At 37.8% G+C, this 16,851-nt stretch overlaps 1 protein-coding gene across 2 annotated transcripts; it reads left to right on the plus strand.

Moving 5' to 3' along the window:
* Window positions 1-798: 798 nt before the first annotated feature.
* On the plus strand, window positions 799-14,495 carry LOC108440291 (C-type lectin domain family 10 member A-like). Of its 2 annotated transcripts, none has more exons than XM_037546493.1 (11): window positions 799-1,014; window positions 6,742-6,795; window positions 8,923-9,084; window positions 9,220-9,267; window positions 10,771-10,854; window positions 11,142-11,225; window positions 11,547-11,630; window positions 13,108-13,167; window positions 13,316-13,473; window positions 13,903-14,024; window positions 14,183-14,495. In XM_037546493.1, exons 1-11 carry the CDS (start codon window positions 978-980, stop codon window positions 14,355-14,357), a joined length of 1,068 nt encoding a protein of 355 aa, XP_037402390.1. In that variant the 5' UTR covers window positions 799-977; the 3' UTR covers window positions 14,358-14,495. The 2 variants fall into 2 exon arrangements, with proteins under 2 accessions (XP_037402390.1, XP_017574573.1); XM_017719084.2 differs by lacking the exon at window positions 799-1,014 and adding an exon at window positions 1,972-2,324.
* Window positions 14,496-16,851: the final 2,356 nt, after the last annotated feature.

Here is a 16,851-nt window from a genome sequence, read left to right on the forward strand (position 1 = left end):
CAGTGGTGTCAGCAGTTTAATGATCTCAGGCATCAAGGTAATGTCCTCCTCAGTGAGATCAGGTAGGTTCTCTCCTCGACTCCTTGACTTCATCTTCCTTGTTGTCAAAGTCACAGCAGCCTGCTGCTCCCACAAACGCTCCATCATGTCCAAGGAACTGTTACACCTTGTGGTGACATCATGAATCAACTTGTGGTCTTTTAGTTTTAACTGGGCTTGCACTTCATGCAGAGCTCCACAGGCTCTGGGGCTTTTGTGAAAGAATGTTACAAGTTTCCTTATCTTAACCAGCAGTGCTGAAACAGTTTCAGCCTTGAGAGCTTTTTGGGAGGACAGATTAAGAGTGTGAGCAATGCATCTGATGTGTGGCTCCATGTCTGCACCTGCTCCAGCCAGTAGCATGTTCCTAGCATTGTCAGTTACTAAAGCTTCTTGTCTTCAAGTTTCCATTCACAGTAAACATCACGCAGAAAAACTGACCGATTGTGTCCAGTGTGGGCTTCATATTCTTGTTTGTAGAACATAGTTTTTCATATTCCACTCATTCTCAATATGATGTGATGTGACTGTGATATATGAATGAGTGGCACATGTCCAGCCATCCACAGTGATAGCAACTCGTTTGGCATTACTGAGGGAGTCCATCACCTCTTTCTTCACTTTTATGTACAGAGCAGGAATTTGTGTGTCAGTAAAAAATGCCCTTTGTGGTATTTTATACCTTGGGTCTAAGATGTGGGCCAGTTGTTTAAATCCCTCGTTCTCTACGACGCTGTGGGGCTGAATATCTTTGCAAATAAAGTAGGCTATGGCATCGGTTATGGCTTGGGAGCGAGCAGAGTCAGCTGTCGGGGGCGCGTTTTGCCTAAATAAACTTGCGATAGACCCGTCACCTCCTTTGCTACTGCTCAGTGTGGCTCAGTGTGGCTCGTGTTTCAGCAGGATCCGAAGAAAACGAGGGGCTAGCGGCCGCAGAGATGTCCACACCGGGCCGTCTTTCATGTGTGTCGCCAGGTTCGTTGTGCTACTAACGTATTTGATAGCCCCACGGCATTGTTTGCAGATGGCGTGCGTCTTGTCAAGTTGACCACCTCGCTTAAAAAACCCGAAATATTGCCACACGTTTGATCTGTGTGTCTTTGTCGTTGCTAATGCTCTCGTTTCCCTCCAGCTTTGCTGTGTACGTCTGCGTGCTTGCGTCAGTGCCTGAGGACACGAGGGGGCATTTATGTTGCCTCGGAAAAAAAAATCAATAAAAATAAAAAATATGTTGCCTTGAAAATACGTTAGAATAAGGAATAGATAGTGGAAAACACAACACCAGATTGAACCTTGGTATGTGCCGAAGCAGAAAGGCTAGAGGAGATGCACCGCAAATTAAACCCGATGCACGTTGAATGTACCGGTGGAGTCGAATCGCAGACATGTGTGCCGAATCACCGATGTGAATCGGTGAATCGCCCCATCCCTACTGTATAGGCATGAGAGTGAATAACTCATTTTGAAACAATGTTTATACACAGTACTATATCAAAAAGCTTCATCCACAGTGAAGGTCTTGGAAGTTGTGAGATCAGAATTGGATGTTTTTGTCACTGCTGAGCTAATTTCTTTAGGATTCTGGGGGAAGACTCTCTGTATCAGCATTGCTCTACCATCCTTCGGGGGATAGCTAAAACAACAAGCACACCATCAGAATCCCAAGAAATTCAGACTAGATGAACTCCAAATAATCACTCTCGCAGAACAAATTACAGCAAAAAAACAGAAAACTAGACTTGCATTTGCAACTCATATCGCAGCAACCAAATAACCTGCTCCCTTTACCGTTCTGCTACTCCCTCACTTTGACTTAACCTCTAGTGGCTTCCTGTCAAAGTCACACAGTAGTCTTAAGCAAATTTTAGCATTTTCCAGAATATTAAAGAGGAACCAGAAGCACTACTAAAATAGAAAGAAGGAACAAGCATATCTGAGTGGTGAAAGAAGGTGCACTTAAATGTACTCCAGCCTTTACAGTTCTTTTTTTTTTTTCTTGTGTTCTGTTTCTGATATTAACTTATTGACCATGCTCAGCCAGCAGTACATTCTGGTGTCATGTATGTCTTTGAAAGCACACTAAATGTGAGAAAGCAGAAGTGACACTCTTCACTGGACGCTCTCAAATAATGAGAAAGAAATTAGTTTATGTCTTCTCACTCTGAGTTAGAGTAAGTGCATCGTCTACACACACGTTCTCACGACATACATGGCAGCCATCTACTCTAATGTGAATTTTATAAATTCTGGGACAAGAAAGCCAAGAGAGGATGAACCTTTCAGAGGTGAGTTATAATTTCTTTTTATGTCCATTAATGAATGCAAAACATTTACAGGACAAGAATAACAGGGTTGTATTTTTTATATCGTGCTGTTAATCCTGTTATATGTCATGTCATGCATGCTGTAATCCTGTTGAAGTGTGTTGCTGATTTGTGATTCTAAAGTGTAGCTAGATTTCCTGTTGTGTCACTTAAAGGTAGAATTCACAAAGAGTCCCAGACTTTAACTGCAGTGTGAAGATTTCACTTGGAGGAAATAACTTTGGAATAGTATGGAATAGGAAATATAACTGTTTGTAAAGAATGGGAAAGATAATAGTGCTGATGCAATTAAAAGTCATATGAGAAAAGTAAGTACAATTAGGGACGATGCAATTCTGTGATCATGTTGTGGTTTGAGCTAGACTGGATGTGTAAAGTACCACCCAAGTGAGTTTCCTGAAAGCTTCATAGCTTTAACATTGTTGTATTAAGTGTAAAATGTCAGGCAAAGAGATCATTCGAATTGTATAATCTGCAAGACTTCTTATAATACCAAGTCTCGAGTCAGGCTTTATTGTCATTTCAGCTGTATACAAGTACACAGTGAAACAAAACCACCTTCTCCCAGGACCACGGTGCAACACAGGAACACCAGTGCGAGACAATACAATAAATTTAGTGCAGACAATACAGTATGATAAATAATACGGAAGACTTACAATAAATACAAAACAGAACATGATACTGAGAGTATGAGCAACCAGAGCAGCAATATACAGTATACAGCATTTGGTTGATATAGTAATTCTAGCAGCTAACACTGTTAAAGTGAAGTAAAATGTTCAAAAATGCAAAGTCATCAGAAGATTCACCAAAATTGTATAATTTCCTACTTCAAAGGATCTGCATAAAGTAATTCATGTTTTAAGCTCATCTTGCCTGAATTATTGCAGAAGTATTTTGCTTTTATTTAGTATTTTGGCGTCAGCCAGTCTTGCATGCCTTCAGTTTGTTGAAAATGCTAGGGCTACACTAAAAAAGAAAAGTACCAGAACCACTTCTTTGTGCATTGTCACAGAAGAAGAGCCACTTTAAGTTCCCTAAAGAACCTTTAAAAGGATGGTTCTTTAAGAAACCATTTTGTAAAAGAGACAGTGTGACGCGTCCAATCACCTTTTTAAGTTTTTTTTTTTTTTTTGGGAATCAGAAGTTGTTGTTCTGTGGTATCGCTTACAGAACCCTTTTGTGCCACTTTAATTATCATATACCCCCAGCTTCAGTGCCCCTCAATTGGCTTCCAGTTCACTGCAATGTTCAGTATAAGATTATAGTGTTTGTTACTAAGGCTGTGAATGCACTTCCCCCTCCTCACACTGTGGATATGTTATCAGCCCGGTAGCTGCGCAGTGGAACAGTCTACCAGTTGATCTTAGATGGGTCATTCCACTAGAATGGTTCAAATTGGACTTTGACATTTTCAAATTTTTTGCTTAAATGTATCATTGATATGTATACCTCACAGTCAAACATGTAACGGGGTTGAGTGTGACGGGGTTGTGATTTTTGCACAAAATGGCCGCTGCTCTACATACTGTATACCAGAGAGAGAGCACATGGCATGCATGAGATTCAGAATTAGCATATAGTTTTGAAATAAAAAAAACTAACATCAAACATCAAAATATATGGACTTTTTATAGTTGTATTTGGTATATTCTAAGTATACTTTCGTTGAAGGCCATGAGGGACATGACAAAATAGGTGGTGTCAGCAAAAATAAACAAATAAACAAAGTTCTCATAAAAAGATAAAAAAAAAATAAAAAATACACTGTATTAAAGGAGATATTTCAATGTATGTGTAAAGCTGGTAAAATATAGATTTTTGTGACCCTGTAGATAAAATACACCTAAAGAGGAGATGAGGACTCAAAATGTGCCATTTCCATGGAATGACCCAGATACAGTGGTGTGAAAAAGTGTTTGCCCCCTTCCCCATTTCCTGTTTTTTTGCATGTTTGTCACACTTAAGTGTTTCGGAACATCAAACCAATTTAAACACAGTCAAGGACAACACAAAATGCAATTTGTAAATGAAGGTGTTTATTATTAAAGGAGAAAAAAAATCCAAACCATCATGGCCCTGTGTGAAAAAGTGATTGCCCCCTAAACCTAATAACTGGTTGGGCAACCCTTAGCAGCAACAGCAGCGTTTGCGATAACTTGCAATGAGTCTTTTACAGCGTTCTGGAGGAATTTTGGCCCACTCATCTTTGCAGAATTGTTCTAATTCAGTTACATTAGAGGGGTTTCGAGCATGAACGGCCTTTTTAAGGTCATACCACAACATCTCAATAGGATTCAGGTCAGGACTTTGGCTAGGCCACTCCAAAGTCTTCATTTTGTTTTTCTTCAGCCATTCAGTGGTGGACTTGCTGGTGTGTTTAGGATCATTGTCCTGCTGCAGAACCCAAGTTCGTTTCAGCTTGAGTTCACGAACAGTCGCCAAAAGTGTTGGGGATCATCAAGATGTGTTTTGGAAAAATTGAGACAAGCTTTAATGTTCTTTTTGCTCAGCAGTGGTTTTCTTCTTGGAACTCTGCCATGCAGGCCATTTTTGCCCAGTCTTTTTCTGATGGTGGAGGCATGAACGCTGACCTTAACTGAGGCAAGTGAGGCCTGCAGTTCTTTGGACGTTGTTGTGGGGTCTTTTGTGACCTCTTGGATGAGTCGTCGCTGCGCTCTTGGGGTAATTTTGGGCAGCCGGCCACTCCTGGGAAGGTTCACCACTGTTCCATGTCTTCGCCATTTGTGGATAATGGCTCTCACTGTGGTTCGCTGGATTCCCAAAGCTTTGGAAATGGCTTTATAACCCTTTCCAGACTGATAGATCTCAATTACTTTCTTTCTCAATTGTTCCTGAATTTCTTTGGGTCTCGGCATGATGTGTAGCTTTTAAGGATCTTTTGGTGGACTTTACTGTGTCAGGCAGCTCCTATTTAAGTGATGTCTTGATTGAGAACAGGTGTGGCAATAATCAGGCCTGGGTGTGGCTAGAGAAATTGAACTCAGGTGTTAAAAACCACAGTTATAGTATGTTTTAACGGGGGCAATCACTTTTTCACACAGGGCCATGATGGTTTGGATTTTTTTTCTCCTTTAATAATAAACACCTTCATTTACAAATTGCATTTTGTGTTTACTTGTGTTGTCCTTGACTGTGTTTAAATTGGTTTGATGTTCCGAAACACTTAAGTGTGACAAACATGCAAAAAAACAGGAAATGAGGAAGGGGGCAAACACTTTTTCACACCACTGTATGCTTCATGTCACCTGTTTTACATCAAAACTAAAGACAGTGATGAGCACTTTGTACAGCTCCCTAGTCCAAACACATTGTTTTACATGTGCCTTATAGTTACGGTTTACCTTACACACATACCCAAAGCCCTACAAAAGACATCTGAAAAAATCTGTAAAGCTATTTTTTCTCTGTTCATTGAGCATTTATTTGATGAAAAAAGGATTAAATAACATTAGGATAAACACAAATAAAGAGGACATAGTGATTTGATGTGTGTTAGCTTAACCATTTCCGAACCTCTCCTTCACAGTTACCTTTAAATTATTAATATTTTTTATTGACAATTTAAATTAAATGAGTGCTGCTGATGGTTTGAACAAATCCATGCAGTCATTGTAGTATTTTAAGAGGTCAGGAACCAAACCTGTGTTCTTCTAGATGTCAGTGATTTTGCTGAAAACAAGGGATTGTTGGTGTGTTTTTGCTGTATTTACATTTATTTCTTTACATTCTAATGTTATAAAGTGGTTTAAAAACACATATGCTAACCAGCCAGAACATTAAAAGCAACTTTTGTTTCTCTACTCTTTTGTCCATTTTATCTGCTCCACTTACCAGATCATATCACAGGAGCATGTTGTAGATCTACAATTACACACTGTAGTCCATCTGTTTCCCTACATACTTTGTTAGCCCCTTTTTACTCTGTTCTTCAATGGTCAGGGCTCCCACCGGACCACCACAGAGCAGGTGTGGATCATCTCCACTCACTGTCCACTCTATTAGACACTCCTACCTTGTCAGTCCACCTTGTCGATGTAAAGTCAGAGATGATAGGTCATCTGCTGCTGCACAGTTTGTGTTGGTCTTCCTCTAGTCCTTCATCAGTGGTCATATGACGCTGTCCACAGGACGCTGTTGGCTGGATATTTTTGGTTGGTGGACTTATCTGTCCAGCAGTGACACTGTTTAAAAACTCCAGCAGCACAACGTGCACCAATATGGAAAGTGGAGCTGATAAAATGGACTGTAAAAACAAGGAGGTCTTTTTAATGTGATGGTTGATCATATACTGCCATAAAGTAAACACATTTAAACCGTTTGTACTGCACATTCTCTTCTCATGTTTTATCAGCTGTTGCACAAAATGAGGAGTTGATCTATTCCACAGTGAGATTCTCTACAGATGGTGAGTCTGTGTAACTTTTCATACATTACCATAAGCAGAGAAAGGTGGTGGTGGGGGTGGGGGGTGTCATATTGTCACACTTCGAATTTCCTGCTCAACGCATCTTGTCTTTGTTTCTTTTTCTTTTCTAAATTTGACAAAATAATAATAATAATTATTATTATTATTATTATTAATTTCAAACAATATAATTTTTGGTTTCACTTTATATTAAGTATCTCTAATAACTTGTAGTTGCACATGAATAACAAATGCAACAACACTGTAATTACTGATGATTTAGACAATATCACAGATGGATTACAGAAGTACAGCCTATGTAATTACACATGTTTTGCTTAATGTAATTAAACAAGTGCATCTTCTGCACAGGAACTTTCCTGTAGTTTAGGGTTGAAGTTACACTTTAAAATAAGTGGACAGTTCCTGTGTAGCTGTTATACAGACACTGTATAATAATGGAGTGGTAATATAGACATTGCTTTGGGGGAAATTCAACACATTTAATTAATGTCATTAAAACTACATTTGAAGCTAAGGGGACATCTGCTGTACTGTCACATACACATACAGAAAATACACAGCTCTAGCAACATAAATGCTAGCTAAATGTTGGGAAGGCTGGCAGATACAGTGTAAGCAATGTCTAAAAGTATGTTATTAGGTACTGAAAAAACTTCCAAAATTACATTTGTGTTATTACCCTTGTGTAATTACATGAGAGAGAATAGGCTTTTACAACTGTTAAGATATACTTGTGTAATTACTTGAGGCAAAACTGAAGTTGATACACATGTGTACTTTTATATGGTGTACTTCTGCAATCTATCTGTTGTTTAATATTTGAAAAATAGACATTTTAATATTTTAAATGATTTTAGACCTTTGGGCTCATGGTTGCCAGCCCCTTCTGAAACCTGCATGCACACATACATTTTTCTCCTGGTTTAAAAGACTCTAACTAATTTATAAACTAAGTGAGTGCTTGTGTGATATGTCTTGCCAGTTTCTGTCTACTTTTAAAAGATGTAATTTTAAGGCTGGACCAGACTTAAACAGCAATCATACAGAATACGAATACAGAGCTGGCTGTTAAGAAGGGTCACCAAAGAGCTCACTTATTGCGTAAACTGAATTCCTTTCATGTTTGTCATTCAGTGTTGTGCAGTTTTTACCAGGCTTTTATTGAAAGTGTCTTAACCTTTTCGTTTATTTGTTGGTTTAATGGGCTGTCAGTGAGGGACAAGAATAGCCTGAAAGGCATTGTAAAAATTTGTTCAAAGATAATTGGAGTTCAACAGAGAGACCTGGTCTCCCTGTGGGAGAAACGAGTAGCTCAGAAAGCAAAAGGAATCATCACTCAGGGTGATCATGTTTTGTCCAGTGAATTTACGGTAATGCCGTCAGGTCGGCGTTATATCATGCCCTTCAGTAGAACAAATCGCTATTCCAAATCTTTTATTCCTTCTGCTATCAAGCTGTTAAATGGGGATAATAGTGTTTTTAAATGATAGTTATATAGTGTTTGTGTGTATATGTGTATATGTGTATATATGTATAGTTGTGTGTGTGTGGACGAGAAGGCTGCAAATGAATTGCCCTCTGGGGACTAATAAAGTACTGTGAACTGTGAACTGTGAACTGTGAACAATCACGCTACCAATTTTTTCAAGCTCTGGTACCTCGACATGATCTTGGACATGACTGCATTCATCAGTGTTTACTAGATTCTCATTTTCTTGCTAATATCTGAGCATTCTTGGCTATTTCCAGTCCTGAAATATTTGTTGATCTTCAATGGGACTACATTTTTCAGCACTGGATGCAATTTTGAGTACTATAACTTGTTTTTGGTCTCATAGCAATTTAAGTATTTCTATTACTTGCAGTTTGTCCTGATATTCTTGGCCTTAAGATAGCAACAATTAAAGAAGCTACTTCCATGGCTACAGGACGAACAGTGTTAAATCTGTCATCTCTATCTTTGTTCATTAGGCCTTGTGTTCTTTACACCCCAGTGCTGAAACAAACTTTCCTCTGAACTCCACACTGCACACTGCTATGTATATCTGGTCAGTAGCTTTCATTAATGACAATTTTCCTTATAAATCATTTCTGTTCTGGCAGTTGGCCCTAGCCACTCTGACCTGCATAGACCAGATAAACCTGCTGACCCCTCACCTGAGCCAAAGTCAAAGGCTGTGACAACTGGACAAGCTAAAGAGAGAATACTGTGGATTTCTCTCTGTGCTGTCCTTTTTGTTGTGGCCCTCATCATTGGAGTGCTCTGTGAGTCCAAACTCTAATATATATATAAAAAATGTGTCACTATTGCTTTATGAACTTGTGTTGCTGTTAGGAGGAAAGACACTCACTGTAACTTCTCATTCAATTTTCTGCGGATCTTCTGCTTCTGTTCACCAGTCATCTATGGCCATGTTTCACATAAAGAAACTGTTCAACGGCTCACAGGTTAGTGTCTGAATGGAAAACAGTGTGAAATTCTGAAAATGGAAAAACATTGCTTTAGGAGAACTTGAAATGGTTATTGTCACTGATACAAGTGTCCATAAAGACAACAGAGGAGGCAGTAAATAGACTTTATTTTAGTGTTTACTGGAGCACTAAACACCATGATGGTTGGGATTACATGTACTTACAGACAGGGAATAAAACATTGCTCAACACAAATTATCCCTGAAAAATGTAAATTTTTGAACACTGGCTTCCCAGTAGTCCACTCAGCTGCACCCCACTGCCAGGCCAGTGCTTTGACGCTGGCCATCACCGTGACCGGATTCCTATCAATCCAATCCTCATTGCTGGGCCTGGCCCTGTCCCCCCCTCTTGCCTCTTCACTGGGACAAGCCTGTTGTTAGGCTGACAAGTAATGTAGTAAGTTAGCATAACTGAAAGGTCCTCCCAAAAATTCCAATTAAGCTTGTAGATTTTAGCATGTGTTTCATGTGTGAAAAATATGAAAGATGTGGTAAAAATAAACATTACCCTTGGAAAGGGAAAAATAGTTCTATTAAACTGGACTATACATTAGCTTAGCTATCATTGGACCTATCATTGGAAGGCATCATTAATGCTGAATGATATATACATGTTTTGGCAACATATACTGCCATTCAGATGCTGTCTTTTTCAAGGAAGGCCTTGATTATTTCACAAGACAATGTAAAATGTACAACAGCATGGCTCCATAGAAAATCAGTCTACCAGCAGTCCAGTCACCATTGAAAACATCGGCATATGATGAAATGAAAAAGTGAGCAGCTGAAATCCTATACCAAGCTGGAAAAAGTACAACAATTGGTCTCCTCAGTTCCCAAACACTTAGAGTGTTCTTAAAAGAAGACATTGATGCAATATAGTGGTAATCATGTCCCCATCCCAACTTTTTTGGAATGTGTTGCTGGCATCAAATTCAAAATGGGCATTAAAAAAATATACAATTTCTTATTTTTAACATTTGATATGTTGTATTTGTACTATTTTTAATTGAATATAATGTTGACATGATAGTATATTATGTATGAAATGCTGAACAGCTACTGAGAAATCTTGGAAGGGATGAAAACATACAGGATATTATTAGTAGGAAGTACACATGAAGTGAAGTGAGAAATATAATGATTAACTCTGGCATAATCATAGATCTTAGAAATTTGAAAAAAGAAAAGACACCATGATCACACACACGCACGCACACACAACACACGTCTATACAAACTGTATTTCATTTGAGATTAAGTTTTCACACTTTAGTGTGAAGAAGAAAAGGAAAACCTTTCCAGTGAACCTTAATGTAGGATACATTTCTATGTCTACAAAATGCTAAACACACACACACACACCCTGTTCAGGTTGCCAGTCCATCACAGCAAATGCTAAACTTTTAATATAATGTAAAACAACTGCTGAATAAATTCGGTGTGCATAATTCATAATTGTATACTTGCATTTCAGGGATGGAAAATTATCTAAATAAGACACAGAAGAACTACACAGCAATCTTGGAAGAGAAGAAAAACTTACAGGATAACATTAGTAGTAAGTACACATAGCAGATTCAAAGTGAAGTGAAAAATATAATGATTCACTTTTACGTAAAGGCAGATTAACATACACAACAAGGAATTTGTTTACTGTGTTTTTCATAGATCCGAAAATTTTTAAAAAAGAAAAGACACTATGATCATACACACACACCCACACCCACACACACCCTGTTCAGGTTGTCCATCCATCACAGTAAATGCTAAACATTTAATATAATGTAAAACAACTGCTGAATAAATTGGGTGTGCATAATTCATAATTGTATACTTGCATTTCAGGGATGGAAAATGATCTAAATGAGACACAGAAGAACTACACAGCAATCTTGGAAGAGAAGAAAAACTTACAGGATATGATTAGTAGTAAGTACACATAGCAGATTCAAAGTGAAGTGAGAAATATAATGATTCACTTTGGCATGAAGGTAAATAGCAGATTTCACTATATACAACACGGAATTTGTTTACTGTGTTTTTCATAGGTCCTAAAAATTTGAACACTATGATCATATACACACACACACACACACAAACGCACGCACACACACACACACACACACACACACAAATACCCTCTTCAGGTTGCCAGGCCTTCACAGTAAATGCTAAACATTTAATATAATATAAAACACCTGCTGAATAAATTGGGTGTGTATAATTCATAATTGTATATTTGTATTTCAGGGATGAAAAATGATCTAAATAAGACACAGAAGAGCTACACAGCAATCTTGGAAGAGAAGAAAATCTTACAGCATAACATTAGTAGTAAGTACACATCATAGCAGATTCAAAGTGAAATGAGATACATTAAACAATTCACTATAGCACATTAGATAATTGCTAACAATGGGCCTCCTTCACCAATCGTTCTTGAGAAGAAATTTCTTCTTAAAACCTACTTATGCAGTTTTCACCAAGATCCCAGTCTTCACCAGTGTTTCCTTATTTAGGATTTGTTCTTGGGTAAGAACAGAATCTACACTCACTCAAGAGCACAAAGGTGCAAACAGTTCTGCGGTTTAAGAAAACGTCCTAAATCAGTAAACCTGTATACTTTGTCTTAGGACCTTTTTCTCAAAACTAATTTAAGAAAAAACTTGATGAATGAGTCCCATTAACTGTAAAATCTAGAGGATGAAATTCTGGTGTATTACTAACTCGGTTGGAAGCAAGCCTGTTCACACCCATTTGCTGTTTTGGCAGACAAGAATGATAGTGAGTGTAACAACATGGGTGGTGGGGTGTAACAGGAGGCGTTACTGTAACAGTGTAATATTCTCCGTGTGGTTACCATTTACAGCATTTAGCAGACGCTCTTATCCAGAGCGACTTACAAGAAGTGCTTTGTCAATCTAGAGAAAGTATCTTTGCTAGTTACCAATAGCTTAGAGAAAAGACAGTCCTGGGCTCAGATACTGCTAGAAACAAAATGTCACTGCAAACACCAAGAGAAAAAGAAACAGAATTGAACACAGAACTCTGAGCCATTCAATGCAATACCATAACAAACAATACAATACAATACAATAAACTACAATACACAGTGAAGTACAATAAAAAATAAGTGCATCTTATAATTCAGTGCTCATTTAAGTGCTGTGTAAAGAGATGAGTCTTCAGTCTACATTTGAAGACAGCAAGAGACTCTGCTGTTCGGACAGCCAGTGGGAGTTCATTCCACCACCTGGGTGCCAGTACAGAGAACATTCTCTACGCTTGTCTTCCGTGCACCTTGAAGGATGGCGGGTCAAGCCGAGCTGTACTCAAAGCTCGAAGGGCTCGTGGTTACCAGACTGGCTGGTAATTTGATAAAGGCCTCTCAGGTCATTTATGGGTTTTAAATTTAGATAAGTTAATTAATTTAACTAAAAAAATAAAATGGTTTCATCCCAACACTATCATTATGTATTTCTTCACCTTAATCAATACAGTTGGGTCCATAAGTATTTGGATAGTGACACAGAGCAAGTTCCTGGCAGTTGAAAGGGATAAGAGATGATGTGGCCAAGAACAGAAATTGTACTGCAGAGCAGCTTTCATTTACAGAAGCTGTTGTATTTCCTAATCTGACCATCAAGTGCATTATTCTAATTTTCTCAATGAGAATGTGCTGTCAATACTATTATGAATAATTATTAATTAAAATGTTTGTGTGCTTGTTTCTGTTTAACTATGTTAGACTGTGTCTGGTGTTTACTGTTGTTAATCTTATCTTTACTTGTATGACATTATGACTTTCCAGTGAATGACAAAATCATTCAGCAGCTCCAAGCAGAGAAGAAACAGACCTGTGATCGTCAGTGTAAGATCTTTACCTGTATAATGTATTCTCTATTATATAGATATTATGTTTTACAGAAGTCCTAAAAAAGAATACATAACTCCTGTGTGTTATGATCTTATCACTATCTCTAAGAAATGTCTTAACAGTGAAAACTGTACTTATGCAGCTCTGTGTGTGGATCAATCTTGTTGTACTGGGCACTGGAAGTACTTCAACGGAAAGTGCTACTCCTTTTCTACTGATGTGAAGACCTGGACTGCCAGTAGAGATGCTTGTGTGGCTGCAGGAGGAGACTTGGTGATTATCAGCAATGTAGAGGAGGAGGTATGATGATCAGATATAATGAGTGACTCCATAACACCCACTGACTGAAATGCACTAAGAATAAGCTGTGCTATTAAATCAAAGACATAAACTTATCTTGTAAAAAAAAGTATAAGTTACTGTGTCAAGAAAAACCCAAGAAGTACTTTTAGCAACACCATAATAACTATTTATAGAGTGTTATTCAAACAGGTAGCAGCTTAAAGTGGTAAAGCTCAGTAACAGATGAGTTTGTTGATTTTTTTTCTTTTAATAAATGTTAAAATGTGTTAACAGCAATAAAAAATAAAATTAAATAAAATGTATATGTTGTCATATTATTACATATTGTATAATTATAATACTCATGTCTAACTTTTTCTATACAGTTATAATACAGCAATGTTTATAACAAAAATGTTTTATAAACAAAAATGTTTCTGGTTACAGATTTTCATAAAGAGGTCAAAGCCTGGTGATGGTGAGCAGCGCTACTGGGTGGGTCTGACTGATGCTGTGAAGGAGGGAGACTGGCGCTGGTTAGATGGAACACGACTCAGTCAGACAGCACAGTAGGTCCATTTCAGACTGTAAAACACCTGATCCGATTTCTTACTTTCACATTTAACATTATAGTAAAGTTCTAGACATTTAATTCAGTGTTTTTCATGCGTTTTTAATGACACACTGTGTGAAGAGTAGTGAGTTTATGTTGTTCTCTTGTTTTTAGATATTGGACTGGAAATGAGCCTGATAACTGGAAAGGGGTTCAGAGTAAGTATCCTGAAGGAGAGGACTGTGCTGTGATGGCTCTAAGTACTAACAGTTATGTTTTACTGGATGCATTCTGTGATGCAGAGGAGAAAAAATTCATGCATGTCTGTGAGGCAAAAGCACCAAAGTAAACAAAAAACAGAAAGTATCAGTTAGGACAGTAAAGTGGAGAGGTGGGAAATCAAAGTTCACAACAGATTTCAAGTTTTTTTTTCCTTTTTTTTCCTATTTTTCTTTTATATTTATTGTATTTTTATTTTATTTGTCCAGTATATACAACCCCAATTCAAAAAATGTTGGGTCACTATGTAAAATGTAAATACATATAAATAAAAACAATGTAATGATTTGCAAATCTCATAGACCCATATTTTATTCACAGTAGAACATGGAACATTTCACCAATTCCTGAAAAACACCAACTCAATGGCTTCAATGTATTTAAAAAAAGGGCCATGTCTACCATTATGTAGCATTCCATCTTCTTTTAACAACAGTCTGTTTGGGAACGTTTGGAAAGTGAGGAGACCAATTGCTAGAGTTTTGGGAGAGGAATGTTGTCTAGCTGATCAACAGTGCTGGGTATTCTTTTCTGGATTTTTCACATCATGATGCACCAAATGTTTTTATTGCTGAAAGGTCTGGACTCTAGGCAGGCCAGTTCAGCACCTGTACTTTTCTTCTGCAAAGCCGTGCTGTTGTGATGGATGCAGTATGTGGTTTAGCATCCTCTTGGTGAAATATGCAAGGCCTTCCCAGAAAGAGACACTGTCTGGATAGGAGCATACGGTTTTCTAAAACCTCTATATACTGTTCAACATTCATAAAGCCTTTCCAGATGTGTAAGCTGCCTGCGCCATAGGCATTAATCCAACCCCAGACCATCAGAGGTGAAGGCTTTGGAACTGTACACTGATGACAAGCTGGATGGTCCCTCTCCTCTTGAGCCCACAGGACATGGTGTCCATGGTTTCCAAAAACAATTTCTAATTTTGATTCATCTGATCACATAAGTTTTCCATTTGGCCCAGAGATAAAGGTGGCTTCTTCTTTGCATGATACAGCTTTAACTTGCATTTGTGGATTGCACGGTGAACTGTGTTCATAGACAATAATTTCTGGAAGTGCAGGATGTTTAACTGATGGGTGACATGAAAGAGAATATATAACCACAATTACTGCTTTATTTTTTTCTATTTTTAAGATCACCGAATATGAAGTAACTGCACTGACTTTAAAATAAAATGTGCTTTTTTAAAAATATTGTGCTGCCGACATGTCATTTACATCTTTTACCTTCAGAAATTAACAAAATATTTCATTTGGCTGGGTGTGCCCAAACTGCTGCAACTGTATGAAAGTTTTTATTCTCATTTTTTTAATCATTCAGAAAGATTTAAGTTGTTTTTCTTTACAAAATCACATAACCACTGTTTCTGTCTCTCACTATGTTTTTAATATAAAGAGCAGTGAGCATTTTCAAACCATGTATGAATAAATACATAAATTATTAAATAAATAAATGCTGCCAACAATGATATTGTACATTTCTTTGTCTTCAACAAGAAAAAAAAAGCTCAATGGATTTTTTTGTATTTTTTCTTTGTTTGGGGCAATAATAATAAGAATTGGTGTTCCTGAGTCATTTCATCATTGTTTTAAGGAACACAGCCATTTTAACCGTCTGCAGAGACACTGGAATTTCATCTAAAATATTAGCAAAATGTTTCAAAATCAACATGCTCAAATGGGACCTCTTTCCACAGCAACATTACATGTATGTGTAACGGTGGGGAGCGATGAGGTGGGCGCACGTGCTGAGATCCAGGGTCATGGTCAAACGGTCCAGGTTCAACACGGATCAAATGGGGGACATACATGATGAAATACAACCACAAAACCAAACACTTCCAACAGAACAATCAAACAACAATTCAAACATCAAGCAAAGACCAGCACTAGACTAAGGAAAACGCAGGGCTTAAATACAGGAGGGCTAAAGAGGGTTCACAAGACATAGGTGGAAATCAGGTGGAAACAATCAAGGGCAGAGAAACAACGGCCAAACCGGGAGGAAACCAAACAAAGAAGCACATGGACAATGAAAAGTAAACAAAAAAGCACATGGAGGAGTGGGAGGAGCCAATTGTGACCATATGAGTTCACTAGAAAACTATTATTGGAAATAAAACAAAATATCTAAAATACATTTGGATTTTTAATTACGCATGAAACCATATCACCACGGGTGGCTTTGTGGTCATCAAGATCCAGATCTTGGTAGTTTCAGAAGGATTTTTTCATGTTCATATTTACATTTATGAGACTTAACATGGAAACAGCCGTTTATGCTGAGCCTACATATACTCACCCCCGGTCTACCCAATCACATGAGAAAAGAATATTTAGAGAATTACTTTAGTAAATGTGTTGGTTTTCATGTAAACAGGCTGTTTCTGCAGCTTAGTTTCTATGTATGGACTGTAAGGACAGGGACAATCACTGCTCAATTCTGTCAGAGTTCATTGCGTGTACGTTAAGGAACAAATCCAATTCCAAAAAATTGGGATTGTATGTGGAACGCCATTAGAAACAGAAAGCAGGAATGAATAAATTGTTTGGCCT

This window comes from Pygocentrus nattereri, chromosome 2 (assembly GCF_015220715.1).
Source record: "Pygocentrus nattereri isolate fPygNat1 chromosome 2, fPygNat1.pri, whole genome shotgun sequence".
NCBI classification, from domain to species: Eukaryota; Metazoa; Chordata; class Actinopteri; order Characiformes; family Serrasalmidae; genus Pygocentrus; species Pygocentrus nattereri.

Coding starts and splice junctions, on each gene's coding strand:
- LOC108440291 (XM_017719084.2), top strand. CDS start 2,249: ATGGCAGCCATCTACTCTAATGTGAATTTTATAAATTCTGGGACAAGA. Junction 2,325..6,741: donor AGAGGATGAACCTTTCAGAG/GTGAGTTATAAT, acceptor ATGTTTTATCAG/CTGTTGCACAAAATGAGGAG. Junction 9,268..10,770: donor AACTGTTCAACGGCTCACAG/GTTAGTGTCTGA, acceptor CTTGCATTTCAG/GGATGGAAAATTATCTAAAT.